Raw genomic sequence first — 18,379 nt, forward strand, 5'->3', positions numbered from 1 at the left:
CTTGCTGTAATAATAAAAAAAAAAGACGAAAAAGTTGATGTTTTTCTATATTTCAGCATGTTGAATCTCCATGAGGGTATTTTTTTTTATTCAGCAACTGCTAATATTAAAAAGCGTGAAAGTAAAGGTTAAAGTGATTTGACGAGTTTGAGGCTAGGCGTGTCTCTGATGGGAAAGAGGCTGTTAACCTTTACCGTCAGAGCAGCATTCCCTGAACCCGGGCCTGCTGGAGAGAAGTCCATCAATCACACAGCTGTCTCACAATGAACCAGAGCTGGAGATGGAAGATGAGCAGCAAGTGTCAAGGGATACTGCTTGTGGTTTCCAGACTAAACCTTGACAGATTCAATACAACAGTGTGCGCTTAAAATGACACTCTCACTGTATGTCTAATACACAAATGAACAGTAATGCAGTATGAGAGCAGCTATGAGAAGTGCTTTATGCGATTTATTCACAAAACACATCAGTATTATCAGTTCACTTATTTCTTCTCTTTAAAAATATTTTATTTCAAATCTTAAATATTTAAACAACTATTTTAAATTTAAATATAAATATGAAATGTTTTAAAACAAATATTAAATATAAAAACTACAATAATGTGCCTACAAAAATTGACAAAAAGCTCAATATAATAAAATATGATAATTTTAATTGGACAAAACAACATGTTACTAAATGTCTATATTATTATAAGTTATTTTATGTTATATCATGTCATGATATAATGTCAAACAAGATTTTCAAGGCAAAATTAAATATGTGAATAACTATTTTAAAATACAGTCTGTTTGTCATGGAAAGCTATTGAATGAGTTCAGAAGATTTGGAATACTGTGCATGAGTAATATGGACTAATTTTAGGGTACTTTTATCACAGTTTCTTGCCCTTTTTGGAGCTTGACAGCACCAGGTCCCATCTTACAAACCTAAATAAAAGCAGAATGTTTGCCATCATTCTACAAAAGTTCTCTTTATATAAAGTGACTAAGTTTTGGCTTAAACTGCCATCTTGAGTTGTTAAAATACACATAAGCGTATCGCTAAACCTCTAAGGTTTAATACCTCTCATAGACAATTTAGCTTACGCATTTTCATTACGTTCAAAAAAGTTTGAGAGACATGCACTAAGTCGAGACTTTTGAAGTTTGAAGACACTGAGGAACTTACAAATGAACCCTCACAAACAAACACTGAAAGGAGGGCCTGCAACGAATGATTAAGTATGCAAAATCTCATTAATATTCATAAGTCTCTGCACCTTCTCTGCTAATATGAATGTGTTTTTAGTGTACAACGCCTGACTGACAGAACACATCAGCATGAATAAATGAGGAAATCACTGCGGAATGGGGTTCAATTTTAGAAACAGATTCCAGTAATTAGCCTCTCGCGGGCTGCACGGAGTGATTGTGTTAACAGCTTCATATGTTCCCACTCAGACAGGAAATAAAACGTGATGTGTCCATCCTGCCCCCCGCTGAAGCATGTGTGCCATGCTAAACATGAGCTAGAATTCAAGATGTCAACAAACAGATATGGAATCCATTATAAACTTCATTGTGTGTTTATATGTGCTCCAAATGTCATAACCATGCACTTTGTGTGAAAACACATTGTGTGTGCCAAGACAGTTAAACACAGTAAATACTATTAACTACTTACAACAAACATCTTTTGTCTGTATTTCGGCTCTTAAAGGTGAAGTTTGTAAAAAAAAAAGTGTCAAAATGAGTGGTGTCAAACGATTAATCATGATTAATCACATCCAAAATAAAGGTTTTTGTTTACATAATATATAAGTTTGTCTGTCTATATTTATTATATACTGTGTATATGTATTATTTATGTATATATACACATACACTCACACAGCATATATTTTGGAAATATTTACATGAACATACATTAACAGTATATTCTTATATTGTATAATGTATATATATAAATATATTTCATATATTAACAAAACATTTTCTTAAGTATATACACATGCATGTGTTTGTCTTTTATATATACATCATAAATATACACAGTACACACACATATTATGTAAACAGAAACTTTGATTTTGGATGCGATTAATCGCAATTAATCGTTTGACAGCACTAGTCAAAATACATTCTTTGAACCACGTTTATTGTTCATTGACTACAGTAAGTACCCAAAAGTGTAAAATTTGAGCCTTTGAGGCACAATCAAAACATTAAGAGCAGTCCTCAGAACTGTCAATCATTCCAGCTCAACAAATAGCAGGGTTTTGGGGCGTGGCTACAGTGGCAAGCTGAGCCATGCAGAGGGGGTTAAGATGTTGAGACCATTGCTGTTACATGGGAAAATTAGAAGTATTGCCAAAATATGCAGAGACAGACAACAGGGTAAAACATAAACAAACAGTGGCAGTGCTTTTGCAAGATGGAGGAATTTGATCGAATGTTTAGGTTTCAATGAAAATGCTGAGCTTGAGGTAACAACACAAGTTTTTCCACACGTTTATTCACTTCATAGCCTCGTTCAGACTGTTGGTCCAAATCCTATTTTTGTGCGTATCTAAATTAGAATCTGATCATAGTTAGCAAAATATTCTAAGCCTAAATAGCAAAATATTACATGAAATACATTTGTTTACAAAGCCACATTCATACTGTACTGTATTCAAATCTTATTTCTGGAAATAAGTTTCAACCTGACCGCTCAGGTTGCATCTTGTGCAAGATTTTTCACATTCTCAAACCACATGAAACAAACAAGTCAGACATTGTTTATTTGTAACTTGCTGAACGTCTTTATAGAAACAAGGGGGAGTTGTTGAAAATTGCATGTCAAGCAGAATATAGCTATATTTTGAGACCGGTGGGGACAGCATCAAAGAAAAACGCTGCTCTTTCCAGCTTTCTAATAACCATGTCCATACTAGCTTTCTGGGCTTTGATTGTGATTGTTGCTTTACTGTCTATGGAGGGTCAGAAAGCTCTTGGATTTCATAAAAAATATCTTCATTTGTGTTCCAAATATGAACAAAGGTCTTATGAGTTTGGAAAGACATAATTAAAGAAAATATTTACATTTTTAGGTGAACTATAATATTAGAATTGTGTATGCAGTACATGATGTCACTGTGCGATTATGTTAAAAAACTGGCAAAGAACCAGTTCATTGAAAAGATTTAAACTTCTCATCACTACTAGTAGCGCTGAAATTGCATACTTTAAAATCAAATGAACCTATTTTTATCTTTCTGTCAGAGTAAATAAACAGCTTCAATTACTACTTGACAACAAAAATTCTCAAGACTTTTTCGAATTTCTTTCAAGAATTTCCACATGAGTGACAATAATTTGAGATAAAATCTCAGAAGACACCTTAGTTATTGCCTTAGCAAATACTGGAAACGTTTTAGGCCGAATCTTACCCCATGATGGTGAGTTAAATAAAGGCAAATACCACTAAAACTTGAAAATGTCAAATCTAATATATTTGCTAAAACGTTGCAGCACTTTAGAAACTGTTTCTCTGTTAGATTGTCAGTCTCTAATGCTTGTTTTCACAAGGCGGCAAGTATTAGCTGTTTTATAGGCCGTGTAACTCTAAGTCACTGTAATTGAAGCCACGGTTGAATGTTTCTCTATGGAGCTGTAAAAGACCGTGCACGGCACACGCTACTCGACACGGCTGCCATTACTGTACAGAATCACAAACCCAAATGTTTTTTGAAAGAATCGAAAGCAAACTAAATGTGATGTATAACTTTTGCAAAAAAGCTACAACTTCAATAATGCAAAACTGTAGGAGGAACAACGTTCACAGCATGTCAAGAGCGCAGCAGGAGAGTGCTGACTTTCTTTAAAATCATCCTGGGATTAAACAGAGCCAAATGCTAAATTTAAGTAAATTAAAGAATCAGCTCCATTTCAGATTACTGTCAAAGCCATCTGCTCACTCATAAACAAATACTATGAGCGTGTTTATAGCGACACTAGTATGTGTCTAACTGCTGTTGGCTTAGGAATGCAAGATGAGGGTTGGTGTGTAATCTTGATGTGCAACACGACTCTTGCATGATGCATTCTGGGTAGTGGAAGTACAGGCGTGCTAATTGGCTTGATCCCGCTTTGGATTTGTTGGTTCAGATTTGGAACGAATTGAGGTGGACGGATAGGAAAGCAGCAGACGTGCAGGTTTTATATCAGAGTGGAGTGAGGGAGAGTATGACACACCAGAGAATGGTGTCAAAATGTGGGTTCAGTGTCAAAATAAACACATGTGAGGGTTTTATTTATTTGATGATTGTGCGAGGTTAAATTTGCATGTTTAAAAGGATTCTTAGTAGCGCATGTTTTTATGTGACTTTCAGCTAAAATATGTAGTTAAAAAAAAATGCACTTTTATCCAAAGCGACTTACAGTGCATTCAGACCAAAAAATTTTACCTAAAGTGTTCCCTGGGAATCGAACCCACAACCTTGCACTGCTAACGCAATGCTCTACTACTTGACGTATAAAAAAAACCGATATATATAATATAAAAAATATAAAATGTAGTGTATAACTATGCAATATAACAGATGTAATGTAGGCCTGATATATACTTAATTAAAAAAAATATTTATGTGCTTTTATATACACACACAATCATATATTTTATACATTACATATATATTTTATATTTAAAAAATAAAATGTATAAGCCTATTTACCATAATTTAAATAACATTAATAAAAAATACTATTTTAATGAAAATAGTCTTCTGCAAATGTATGTGACATGTAAGTTAATGGACGTTTTTGGTCCGTTTTACATCTGCAGGGTGAAAATTGTATCTTGATAGTTTGGATTGTTACATGTTTGATATACTGAGACTGAATGCAGAATACACGCAGCCAGCCAAAAGCTCCATTAATATACACTTATCCCTAACAGAAACTTAAATAATACAGAAAGCTTTAATCAATGTTTCACTGACGCCTTGCTCATGCAGTAAAATGCCATTAATTGTGAAAACACTGAAAAACAAGTGAATCGAAAGATATCACGGCAGGCAGCCAAGAAATCTGACGCTCTATTGTTTTCATGTTGAAAGCAGCCCACAAATCCATCTGTAACTGCGGCCCATACAAACAGCACATCTGTCTTCAAAACCACACTCTGTTACAAGATAAACACAATATTTTCACCCCTAAAAGGGAAGAAATGAAAATCACCAGTTTGTTCCAATGCAAAGTTGAAAAACGAACCATGAATCACGCTCTCACATGTTTATAATTTGCCTTTTTCTTTTTTTCAAGATTATGAAAAGCACCCGTGAAGACTTTACAATTAGATTAAATTGCACCATAACACAATGGCTAATTAAGTCATTTTTCAAATTCAATAAGGAAGCAGATTGGAGAACAGAGATGTGATACGAGTAGTCTGGCAAAAACCCTCAATGAATACGTCCAAGCTGTTCGCCTGACTGCTATTTGGCCCACGAGTTTGAATTTCTGGGAATTTCATCAGCGTTAAAGAGAGGGGAACAGTTAAAGCCTTTCACATGACTCGTGATTTCAGTGTGTCTTTCAACACAACTGTTGTGCCACTCACAGTCACGGAAGGACGATTTCATGATGTAGCCATGTAGTGTAGACGGTAAATGGTGAAAATAGTATGAAAAACAAACCAAATATTTGATTTAAAAACAAAATTATGTCCTTGATTGTCATCCATTGTGCTTTTTGCCCATTTTACACAATTCAAATGATTCCCAATGGATAAGATCAAGTCACAACTTGCACTTTTTCTCGTTGAACATCCTATTTCACTCAGAAACATGTCATTATGGAAGTCAAATGGTTTGTGGATACAATTTCTCATCGAGTTTGTAAGCTAGCAGTGACAAAATGCTAAAACTTTCCAAAGCTGGCAAAGATAAAATCACAAAAAAACTGATTCAAATTAAGGTTTCCATGCAAATGCAGCGATCTGCTGATCAATTGAGTCAAAGCTGGAAAAACAGGGGTCAGTCCTCACAGAGGAGACACAGAAGCTCTGTTTTATAGTTCAGAGACACGTACGCTTTCATCTCTTATGAAAAGAGTTTCATGTCCGCCAAGAGGAAAAGAGATTATGCATGAAGCCCAGATATAAAACCCTCAAACACAAGCCTGTCGATCTCAATTAAAGACGTGGATATCACTGTATGTCTGTCATCTTATAGGTGTCTGCCTATATTTATAAAATCACACAAAGACAGCATATACTTAGTTCACTTCTCTTGTCCTCAATTACCATGTTGTAGTGATTATAGGAAGGCCTCCATGTGCAGCTGCATCAGGAGGCCCTTACGTAGTGCAATGAAACACACACTTGAAAACTCAACGGATCAGCACAAATGTAGTTCTACATGACTATTTTCTTACTACTTCTGGACTATTAGAATTACTTCATTTAAAAAGACTCGGGACAGTGCTTTTTCCATGACATGGCTCCTTTAAGAGCTGCAAAATAGCTTCCCAACATTTTATGGGAAATCATTTGGCACAAATCACTGCATTTATGGCAAAGATTTCTTTTTATGCTTGATTGGAACTGTGATGTGTGTGATTTTCTGGCTTTCAGACTCGTACCTCAACAATCCAAATCCTTTTTTCTTTGTCTTTTTCTCAGGGTCTTCGGGCTCGTCCTTCTTTTTGCTCTTTTTCTCTTTCTTCTTTTTGGTTTTCTTTTTCTTTACCTTCTTCTCATCATCCAGATCCTGTCGAGAAGAGCTGCTGGCAGGCGTGTCTCTTCCGGAGTCTTCCTCAGAGTCATCTGTTGGTGAAGAACAAAGACCCAGACATGAGCAAACACCTAATGAGATCTAACAACAGTCCAAAAAAACAGACTCCCGTTTCTCAGTAAATGATCAAGACATTCTTTCTCTACGCTATTTTTACCGTAAATACAAATAGGATTTCAGCAGAAGTAATAAGTAAAAAAAAAAAAAAAACATTTTGAAAAAAAAAAAAAAAGCAATAACTGCAAATATAATTTTTTTTGCAATTAAGATAAATCAGTCCTACATAGATAAATTAATGAGATGAAAAATAAATTTTTAGAAATGCATTATTTTCTAAATCTGTACTAAAAGTAATGAGTGTTAAAAGGAACACAATGTCATATTTCACCACAAAACAATAATAGAAAGAAAAAAAACTATGATAAAATAAATTACATTGAATTAATTACATAAAAACATTAACCTGTTAATTGTCACTCATGTTTTTGAAGATAGACTTGAATGTGCATGATACAAACCTAAATTTGTATAATTCATGACTGAAAACATTTTGTAACATGATTTTGATGTACCATTAACATGGTAATGCAATGTCTGATTTTAAAATGGGTTTTAAAGGATGAATTTTGAGATTTTATGTTTTCAAGTGATATATAACTTCTGATGATTTCTAAAATGTGATAGAGAAAAAGGCAACGAGGAAGTCTTTTTTTTAAAACAAAGGTCAAAACTCCTTTTGTAATGTAGATTTCTGAGGGTGCACTCTTGTCATAAATTAATCTATTACTTTTATTACATAATTTTTAACAAAAAATATTGGTAAAATATATATTTGGGAGTCTTAGACCTTTCCAACGATATATAGTTTGTCAAGATTAGATTAGATTTGATTGTAATATAGTATAGTCAACGTAGGCGTCCTGTATACGGGACGGGGTGACAGTTAACAGGTTTTTTTGTAACGTAATTTACAGCCATCATAATGCGTAAAAAAAATTATTACTGCAACATTATTTAATTATTATTTAAAGACTATAAATTAATAATTTTGTTAAGCATTTACACATTGTGGAAGTATTTATACATTTTATTTGCATCATTAACACACCAGCAAATATACTTTTCTTTTTGCAAAACATTTTTCTTTTATAACTTTACTCTAGGTGTGACGTGGCCTGAACATATTTTGGTGTTATACACTCTCCTGTTGCATCGGCTGGTTTGTTACTAAGTTAATATCCACAGATCTCTATTCACCTCTGCTAAGGGTGCAGAAAGCTTTACATTAATTGGTGACCCCTTATAGGCTCTAATCGAATGCATCTCTGGCATGTGCTGAAGGTCTGTCTCTTTTTCTCATTTAGAAGAGGTCTTTAGTGTCAATGAGGAAGAGCAGGGGTGATGCGTGCCCTTGAATGTGCTGACATGCTGCAGGAGGTTCACACCAAAATCAGTGATGCTTGTATTTGCTGATTCACTCCTTACTGGCTCACGAAGCTCAATGAGTCACAGAGAGTCAAATTCATCTCTCAAATGAGCTGCTAAAAGTGAAGTAGCTTCACTGGCACCCAACCGTTCTGAGATATAGCTCTGAACTTTAAAAGACATTTAAAGTCAACATGAAACAGCATTTGCAACCCATTTTACTTCCATAATGTGACATTTCTAAAACTCATATACTGTATGTGTGTGTATATATATATATATATATATATATATATATATATATATATATATATATATATATATATATATATATATATATATATATATATATACACACACACACACACACACACACACACACACACACACAGTACATACCGTAGGAGTACTGCACAATTATAAATTGTTCACTATAACAAACAAATGAGAGTTGAACTAAGTTGACTTTAGGGGAGTCCTGGCCTAGTGGTTAGAGAGTTTGACTTCTAACCCTAAGGTTGTGGGTTTGAATCTCGAGCTGGCAATACCACGACTGAGATGCCCTTGAACAAGGCATCAAACCCCAAACTGCTCCCCGGGTGCTGCAGCATAAATGGCTGCCCACTGCTCCGGGTGTGTGTTCACAGTGCGTGTGTGTGTGTGTGTGTTCACTACTGTGTGTGTGCACTTTGGATGGGTTAAATGCAGAGCACGAATTCTGAGTATGGGTCACCATACTTGGCTGAATGTCACGTCACTTTTACTTTCATAATGCACCAGCATATATAATGAGGAAAAATGGATGTTAGCTTATGGCGAGTAATGAATGTGAACGTCCCAGATGCACTACTGGCAAAGCGAGAAGCAGTGGTATGCAGTTGTAACTGTTAGCACATGTTTGCCAAAACTCATGATAGTCTCGCTACTGTGCTCAGCAACATGCATTTACTGCTATGCAGCACATACACAATCATTAATGTACAGTACTTTGGCTGTGGTGAGCAATAACTAAAGAAAACTAATGAAGGTGTTCAGTTTAAATTACAACACATTTATAGAATGACACTGACAATCAGTTATTAACAAATTAAATTCAGAAATCGCTTAACTGAGTAAATTTATTAATATATTAAAACTGTATTATAAAAAAATAATGCATGTATACTTTAAGAATAATATATTAATATATATATATATATTATTTTTTTATTAACTTTTTTGGACTTATTGGAATAAATCAAACAAGGTAGAATTTGTACATTTAAATACATACAAATAAATCATAATTATTGAACAAATTATTTTAGCATTAAAATCACATTATTATTATTATTATTATTATTATTATTATTATTATTATTATTTATTCTGGTCAGTGTTGTTCTTGTCAAATAAAACTAACAAACAACTTTCTCACCAAAATAAAATATTTAAATTTAATTAAATTTAAAATGAACTACTGTTTTGGCAATTAACGAAAAAAAAAAAAAAATTACTTAAAATGACTAAATCAAAACTAAAATACAAATACATAAAAACAAACCTACTAAAATGAGAAAAGCACATAACCATATAAAATTTTTTTTTATATAATTTCTAATAAATGTTTAACCATTTAATGTTGTATTTACATATTTGACCCTTTTTAAGTTCTGTACCACTTTCAATGGTTGTCAGTTTCTCTCTGAACTCACCGTCCTCGGGTTCAGAAGGCCCGTCGTAGGACTTGTCGATGGCGTGTCGGAAGCTGAGGTTGCATCCTCGGCCTCGCACCATTTGAGCGTGTGGACGATGGAAGGGCACCTCGTCCTTACCGACCTCCTCCATCGCTGTCTGGAGACTCTCCAGAGAACTGGACTTCTGCAGACCTAACCTGGGTCCCAGCGCCGTCCCGTTAGAGGAGAGGGGTTCTGAGACAGGGACATGGAGGGGTGTCAGTGATGGGAGGATGGTGGATGGTAATGAAAGATGAAGCTTTGAAAATCAGTGCAAGATCAGAATCAGTGTTTAGAGAGTCCTGCTGAAAAGACCAATGGCACATCGGGACAAGAAGATTCCCACTGCTCTGAGCTGATCTTTTCAACAGGGTGGTCCCAAATTGTTAATTGAAAATGCAACAGTTGTGCGGTGAGCTGAGCTGAAAGTCTAATGGATTTGGACTGATTCAAAGAACAGACGGAGATGAAATATGTAAAGACAGCTGTAGGACGGAGGGTGGATGATGAAACCTCAAGGTGAGGGTGAAAGAGCATCACGGAATAAATGAGGCGTTGCAAACGCAGACCAGACGTGCAGGAATACTAAACAGAAAAGTAGTGGTAGAAGTAGTCCAGGGGTGAGGAGCATTAAATGAAGCACTGAGAGACGAAGAACAACTGTTTCCATAAGAAATGCAAACCACTGAGAACAATGACACCAGGAACAGGAGGAGAAGGTGAGGGATTACAACAAGCTCAAACTAGAGAAGAAAATGGAGGAATGGCACAGATAGAAGGGCTACAAACACTGAAAGGGCAAGAGAAAGTAGAGAAAAAAAAAATAGGAGTGCTTGGTGCTTGAAAGGTAAAAAGTTGCATGCAGGAAAGAGCACATCATGATTTAAATGGATGCTTCAGCCAAAAACTAAAACTCTGTCATCGTTTGCTCACTTTCATGTTGCTCCAATCAACACAAATAGAGAAGTTTTCAAATGTCCCCTGTTATGATTCTCAAATGAAAAAAAAGGGGTTTGAAAAGACATGAGGGTGAGTAAACGAATTTTCATGTTTGGCTCTAGTATCCCTTTAAGAAATACTTTTGTTCGCAAACCAGCAGTGAAAAGTTGTATAGAAAAGAATAAATCAATAATCCACTGAAAGACACGTCATTTTAATACAGCTAAATAGAGTTTCTAAGCACAAAGTTGAAATGTGGTAAAATTGCTGTAAACGTTTAACATCTAACCATCAGCAAAATCATAAAATGTAAATCTGTAACTGCATAAATTAAGGATGATGATGGGATAATGTTTGAGTCAGTATTAATGTGGCTTTACAATTATAAAGTGAAAGCTCAAATCTGAGGCATTTTTCATAAAAACCAATCCGAAACAAAACAAAAAACAAATCCAGTTGAATGAAATAAATACATATAAATAAATAAATAAAATAAATACATTATATAATATATAAATACTAGATTTGTTATAATACTTAAAGTCTCTTCTGTTCACTAACACTGCATTTACTTAATCAAAAATACAGTAAAAAAAGCAATATTGTAAAATATTAAAACAAATTAAAATAACTGTATGAATATATTTTAAAATTGTAATATTTTTGAATTTGCAGCATCATTAGTCCATTCTTCAGTGTTACATGATCCATCAGAAATCATTCTGATATGCTGATTTGCTGCTCAAGAAACATTCCTGATTATTATCAGTGTTGAAAACAGTAGTGCTGCTTGATAATTTTATGGAAACCCTGATTTGCTTTTTTTTTTTTTTTTTCAAGATTCTTGGACTAAAAAGGTAAAAAAACAAACAAAAAAACATTATTTAAAATATAAATCTTTTTAATATTATAGATGTCCTTACTGTCACTTTTAATAAATTTAATGCATCTTTTCTAAAAATGATAATTATTTATTCATTTTTTAAACTCGTGCTGACCCCAAACTATTGAACTACAGTGCATATATAATTTCAACTCAAAACTGATTGCAGCAGATTCCACCTGTCTTCAGTCTCAAATGTAATTAGTGACTAAATATGTCGAAATAAACAAACTCTGGAATCCATGACCAGTCCTTGTTCTGGGATTTCATAATGCATAAATTAAGCAATTGATACATCAATTTCACTTCCATCAAATGCAGCTGTAATCGGTAGGATCTGAGCAGTGAAATGTTTCAGATGTAGTTGCGCACATGCATGCCGACACGCATAAACACACGACACAGATGGCCCTCTCAGGGACGCTTGCATACATCAATCTAAACCAGCACAAAATGACTGCTCTCAACCTGAAATCAACAGCAAACTAGACGAGCGAGAAGCAGAAACAGACCGAGAGAAACGACAGCGAGACGGGAAACTCATTTGAACTACTTCTTAGGAAATAAAACGGTAATTGGCGAAGGCTCTCCGGCAGACAGATACCTGTACGCTACCATTATCACGAAAAGAGAAAATAATGAGACGGAGAGAAAAACAAACAAATCAGCAGCAGCAGCAGCAGCACTGCAGGGCCGGACGGTAACTGGGCGACTGCCATGAAACTCCTGGAAGAAGAGGAAGAGAGATGAATTGGAGGATGTTGAACTGTGAACTAGAGCGCCGCAGAGCCCATGAGCAACACAGCCTCTATGAGTGGTCTTCATTTGGACGAGAGGGGCCACAGGAAAATGTAGGTGTGTTGGAGGGAAGCCAGCTAGAGAGAGAGAGAGAGAGCACTGCCTCCAGCATCTTTCATCTATCCTCTTAATGGACATGTTCTTCTCTCCTGTGGACCGACAATCAGGTCTTCATTGTACCAACTACACACACACACACACACACACACACACACGCACACACACACACACACACACACACACACACCTCGCTTGGTTTGCAAGAAGGAGAGTTATACTTCATGATGTGTGCACAAAAACCAATGAAAGTAATCGAAATGAAATCAAAACTGACCTGGTTTACTTTAAATCTTTTTATGCCTGTTACAACTGTGCACTTTAGAAACTGTGGTTGAAATCGCAGTTTAAGAACAACTATATTGACCTTTTTACAAAAATCTATTCAGAGGTCAGTGACTGTTGAGCTTCTTCTGACAGCTTTTACCTCAATTATAAACCATTCAACTTGGAAAATTATAAACCAGGAATGATATATATTATATATGCAAAAATAAAGAAATAAAAAAATAAATAATCTAAATCCAGTTGAATTAAATGCTTACATACTAGAAAGGAAACAAGGAATGGATATTACAAATAACACTATTTCATGCTATCAGCTATATGCTTTTACAATCAAATCTGTCTAAAGCTTAATATGAGGTTAACAGTGAAGTGTTTTTGACTTGGTCTCACAGAACACCTAACACTCACTTTATGGTGTCATTTAGTGGTTGAGACTAGCGTGCAACATCTGACAACCTCTTTCTCGTGAACTCTTTATAGAAATAAAGGATTAGGACTTCCAGGATACAGTTTTCACAGACAGTCATATGATTTGTGACTTCGCATAAAGGGAGTGCATCACATGAGTGCATGAGAGGTTGCTTAAGGTTAGGCTGATGGATAAACTGCATAACAAATCATAACTCATTTTTTTATTAGGAAAAAATTACTAGAAAAGGACCTTAATCAATTAATTTGTACTAAAAAATTTAGTAGACAAAAACAAAAAAATTTAAAACTAATAATAATAGGATCTGCATAGTGCTGGACTAGATTGTGAATTTACAGGAAAAAAAAAAAAAAAAAAAAAATTCCAACATTTACTGCAAAGCAGATGCAAGAAAAGAGAGCGAGGTCTTGGATTGCCGCAGTGGTTGGCTCGGCTGGCCCTAGCTGGGGGTTTTTAGTCAGATTAAACTTAGAGCGGCCACGTCTTCAAGACCATCCTAATAATGAAATATGTCAGAGCATATAAAGGAGTCTGGCGTAGGTAGAGCGTGCCAGAGGGAAGAGAGAAAAATGAGTGCGTCAGCAGAACAGCCTGCAGCCTGTCAATATCTATCGGATCCCACATCTGTAAAACTACACTCCAATCAGCCTTCCATGTATTTAGCATTGTCCCCGACCCCTGAGAAGTATACAAAAGCATCATGTGAAGGCTGTTCATGTAAATTGGACTGTGTATGTTTTTAATGCTTGCACATGCCGTGAACACTACGAAATACAGTCTTGATTGTTTGCATGTGGTTTTGATTATGATGTCATTTATGATCCAGTACAGTAAATCTGTGGTCAGGTTTTGTACTATGTATATATATATATATATATAAGTCAATAAAATCTATAAAAAAAGTTATACATATAAAATAAATAAAACTTCATGTATCACTCTCTCTCTCTTCCTTTCTCTCTCTCTCTCTCTCTCTATATATAATTTTATATTTATAAATACAAAGTTGAAAATAAATATTTATATTTTGTATAAAATATGTATATGGTTTATATTTTTTAATTGTATAGTTATAAAATAAAACCTTATTTAAGCATCAATGAGATACTATTACAGTTTGTTTTGACATTTTTTATGTTTTTAAACATTTACATCTTCATTGTAAAGTGTTAGTAATTTTGTTGTTTTCTCGTCAGTAGTAGATAGAGTGAGAGAGAAATAATTAATTTTTAATTTCAGTTTACCTTTAGTTTTTTTATTTAAAAAAATATAAAGAATTTAATGTTAATAATCTCTTAAAAATTGATTTAAAAAGTGTTTGTCATGACAATATGTGGCTTTTTATATACACACACACACACACACACACACACACACACACACACATATATATATGTACATATACATATACATACACATACACACACAAGTTTGTTTTTGTGAAAAGTGGGGACATCCCATAGGCGTAATGGTTTTTATACTGTACAAACTGTATATTATATGGCCCTTCACAAACCCTACCCCTAACCCTCACAGGAAACTTTGTGAATTTTTACTTTCTCAAAAAAACTCATTCTGTATTATTTATAAGTGTTTTGAAAAATGGGGACATGGGTTATGTCCTCATAAGTCACCCTCTCCTTGTAATACCTGTGTCATACCCGTGTCATTATACAGAGTTGTGTCCTGATATGTCACAAAAACAAGAGCACACACACACACACACACACACTTAAATTCATAGGTAGAGCATATTAAATATAAAATAAAAAGTCAATTTCAAAAATCTGTAGAGTAGTCTTTAAGGCTGAAAATGCTATATTATGATATACTAGATTTTAGTAGCGTGTCTGTGGTCTTGTAGCGTGTGGTCACTGCTTTCACCGTGTCTGTCTGTTTCCTCCACTAACTCAATCACTGCTTGCAGCAACTCACTCTCTCACCTCGACTGACAGGCTACAAATGGCCAACAGTCGCTCTCCGTTTATCTTCATTTGACTTGACTGAGACACAGCAACTGATCTGGAGTCAGATTACTGGCCTGTGAGTCAACTAACACACTGCTTTACAGATCACATGCTTGATCTTGGGCCAGCCTTGTAGCGCTTGACCATTAATGAGATGTTGCAATGCTATTAAAGCAGTGTGGTGGGACTGACGTTGCAAAGCTGATAAACTAAACCGCTTGGCAGAGCAATTGTTTACTTTGTTTATGACTAAAATTAATCAGGAATAAAACATTGCAGTCTTTTATTATATTTATGGTGCTGCTTTTCATTAAAATAAAGCACATGTTAAGAGGGTGAGTGGCTTTAATATGTGCTGTGTGTGTGTGTGTGTGTGTGTGTGTTCAATTTCTTACCGGGTCTCTGTTCTTGAATGGAGGCCATGTTACTCTCATCTGCCACTGAAACACACAAACAAGACATCCATCAGCTCCTCAAACACTCATTTGTGTTGCCAGACTGGATATAACTTCACAGCAGGCTCATGTTAACAAGTGTAATGTTTAAGTGTTGCTGTAATGCTTTTAAAACACTTGCATGCATTTAGGCTTCTATTGTAAGTTCATCTTAAGCTGACTTTAGCATCCAGATATCTACTACCATGCAGAGAAAAGCAGCTTAAATTAAACTAAGCTGATCTTAGTCTGGTCTTCTAAAAAAGTCAAGCTGGTTCAGATGATCTCCTAGTCTGACCAGTAGACCACCTAAGACCATCTTATACATTAGGGTATAAGCCACAAAACATCAAGAGAGGGTTCCCACAAAAATAAAAATGCTGTCATCATTTACTCACTCTCAAGTTTTTCCAAAACTGTATGAGTTTCTTTCTTCTGTTGAAGACAAAATAAGATATTCTGAAGAATGATAGTAACCAAACAGTTGATGGCACCCACTGACTTTCTTTAAGGGGAAAAACTACTATGGAAGTCAATGGCTACCAGTAACTGTTTGGTTACCAGCATTCTTCAAAATATCTTCTTTTCTGTTGAATAGAAGAAAGAATTTTATAAAGGTAAGTAAATTATGACAAAATGGGTTGACAATTTCCTTTCAGCTTTGATTTTATAAAACTTATATTATAGTTAGGATTATATTTAGCCTGGAATAAATAAGCAATTATAATGCATTTGAGTCCTTGCATGATTTATAATGTCTTTTAAACAGAACCTTTATAAGAAACAGAACTGCACTGACAAAATAATGCTTTGGATTTGTAGAGATCTCTTTAACTCGAGCTTTTTCCACATGTGACCTGATGTATGGATCTAGCTCCATCTCTCTCTCCTCCTGCAAGTAGCCACACTTGGTTTTAATTATGAACGGCTGTGGAGGGCCAGTTACGCTTCTGTACAGCTGAAAAAATCTGTGGTTTGCCTAAACACACAAGTACACACTTACACACAGAAACACACTCGAACGGCTCGTCTTACACTGAGCACAGTCTGCACACAAATTCATAAAGAAAACATATTATACACACACACACACACACACACACACATACAGTACATACACACACACACACTATTTTACTGTATATATATATTTTGTTTATAAAAAATACAGCAAAAATTATCATTTGTAAAATATTGTTCGAATTAAAAATTTTAGGATTTTAAAAGTTTTTTTTTTTTTATAAATATATTGGATAACTGAAAATGTCATTTATTCCTGTGACAGGTTTTTTATACTGTGGTGTCACATGATCCTTCAGAAATCCTTCTAATAAGCTGATATGCTGCTTAAGAAATATTTCATATAATTATTAATGTTGAAAACAGTTGTGCGGATTAATATTTTTGTGTAAGGAATTATACTTTTTTGGGGATTTATTTATAAATAGAAAGTTAAAAAGTATATATAGATAAATATAATTAAAAAAAAAAAAAAAAAATTATATATATATATATATATATATATATATATATATATATATATATATATATATATATATATATATATATATATATATATATATATATATATATATATATAAATTATTTACCAAGACAACATTTACTGTGTCCTTTTTTAATGCTTAAAAAAATCTAATGTATCTTGTTTTAAGATTGCTCAAAATTTTCTTCTGAAAAAAAAAAAAAAAACACAAACAAACAAAGATGTTTGCAATGCATATGAGCATCTACATCTTTGAAAACCACAATGACACATCTAAGACATTTAAAGTAGCAACCCATAGAGGAAAACAAGGAATTATTACTGTGTGTGAGCCTGAGTGTGAGTGGTGAAAATGAGAAAGTGTGTCTCTGCGTCTGAGAGAGAGACTAATCCGCACAAACAGGATTGAGCAGTGAAGAGCAGCTGCTGCCACAGGCATTGCACCATGGGATACAATAATGGGGTTTCATTACACTGCAATTTCTCTTAAATAAGCCTTTTCATCTTTTATGAGCTCAATTTCCCCAGCAGAGAAATAGCACTGGAAGAGAGGCTTGTGTAGGTTAACACACGTACATATGGACACGTATGTGAGAGAACGGGGGGGGGGGGGGGGGGGTGTAGGTGCAGAAGAGTAAAAAAGGAGGGAAAAAAAAGTATATTTTGGCACGGAATGCTTGACAGCGCCTACAAATTAGGATTATCCACACTCAACAAAACACAGGCACAATGTCACACTCATGCATGCAGAAACACACACGCAAATATCACACACACACTTGAAGGACTGCAAAACCATCCTTCATGATTGCATTATACTCATATTAATGCCGTTCACGGTGTTTGCCAAGTCAAGCAGCACTATTATTATTCCTCAAACTCAGGATAGCAAACCACACAGAACAACGTGGCAACCAGCAAGAACGCCCTAGCAACCACCCAGAGCAACCTAGCAACAATGAACACACTAGAAACCACTTTAAAAACCCTAGTTACCAGCCACAACACCCTAGCAAAAATTGCCACCCTGGAAACCAGCCAGAACAGACTAGAAACCATGATGAACGCCCAAGCAACAACCCTAAACATCCAAACAACCACCCCAAACACCATATCAACAATGAACACCCTAGAAACAACATGAAAAATGCCCTAGAAACACCCAACACTATACACTAA

General features: G+C 34.9%; 1 protein-coding gene across 2 annotated transcripts in view; it reads right to left on the reverse strand.

Annotated features, from left to right (window-relative positions):
- Positions 1 to 18,379, reverse strand: part of pard3ba (par-3 family cell polarity regulator beta a) — a 143,978-nt gene that overhangs the window by 40,918 nt on the left and 84,681 nt on the right. For both annotated transcript variants that reach the window (XM_052545471.1, XM_052545470.1), the window contains exons 16-18: positions 15,658 to 15,702; positions 9,880 to 10,095; positions 6,609 to 6,792 (exon numbers count right to left, since the gene is read on the reverse strand). In XM_052545471.1, coding sequence (XP_052401431.1) covers positions 6,609 to 6,792; positions 9,880 to 10,095; positions 15,658 to 15,702 — 445 coding nt within the window. The remainder of the gene's footprint in view (positions 1 to 6,608; positions 6,793 to 9,879; positions 10,096 to 15,657; positions 15,703 to 18,379) is intronic.

This window comes from Carassius gibelio, chromosome B1 (assembly GCF_023724105.1).
Source record: "Carassius gibelio isolate Cgi1373 ecotype wild population from Czech Republic chromosome B1, carGib1.2-hapl.c, whole genome shotgun sequence".
In the NCBI taxonomy this organism is placed as follows: domain Eukaryota; kingdom Metazoa; phylum Chordata; class Actinopteri; order Cypriniformes; family Cyprinidae; genus Carassius; species Carassius gibelio.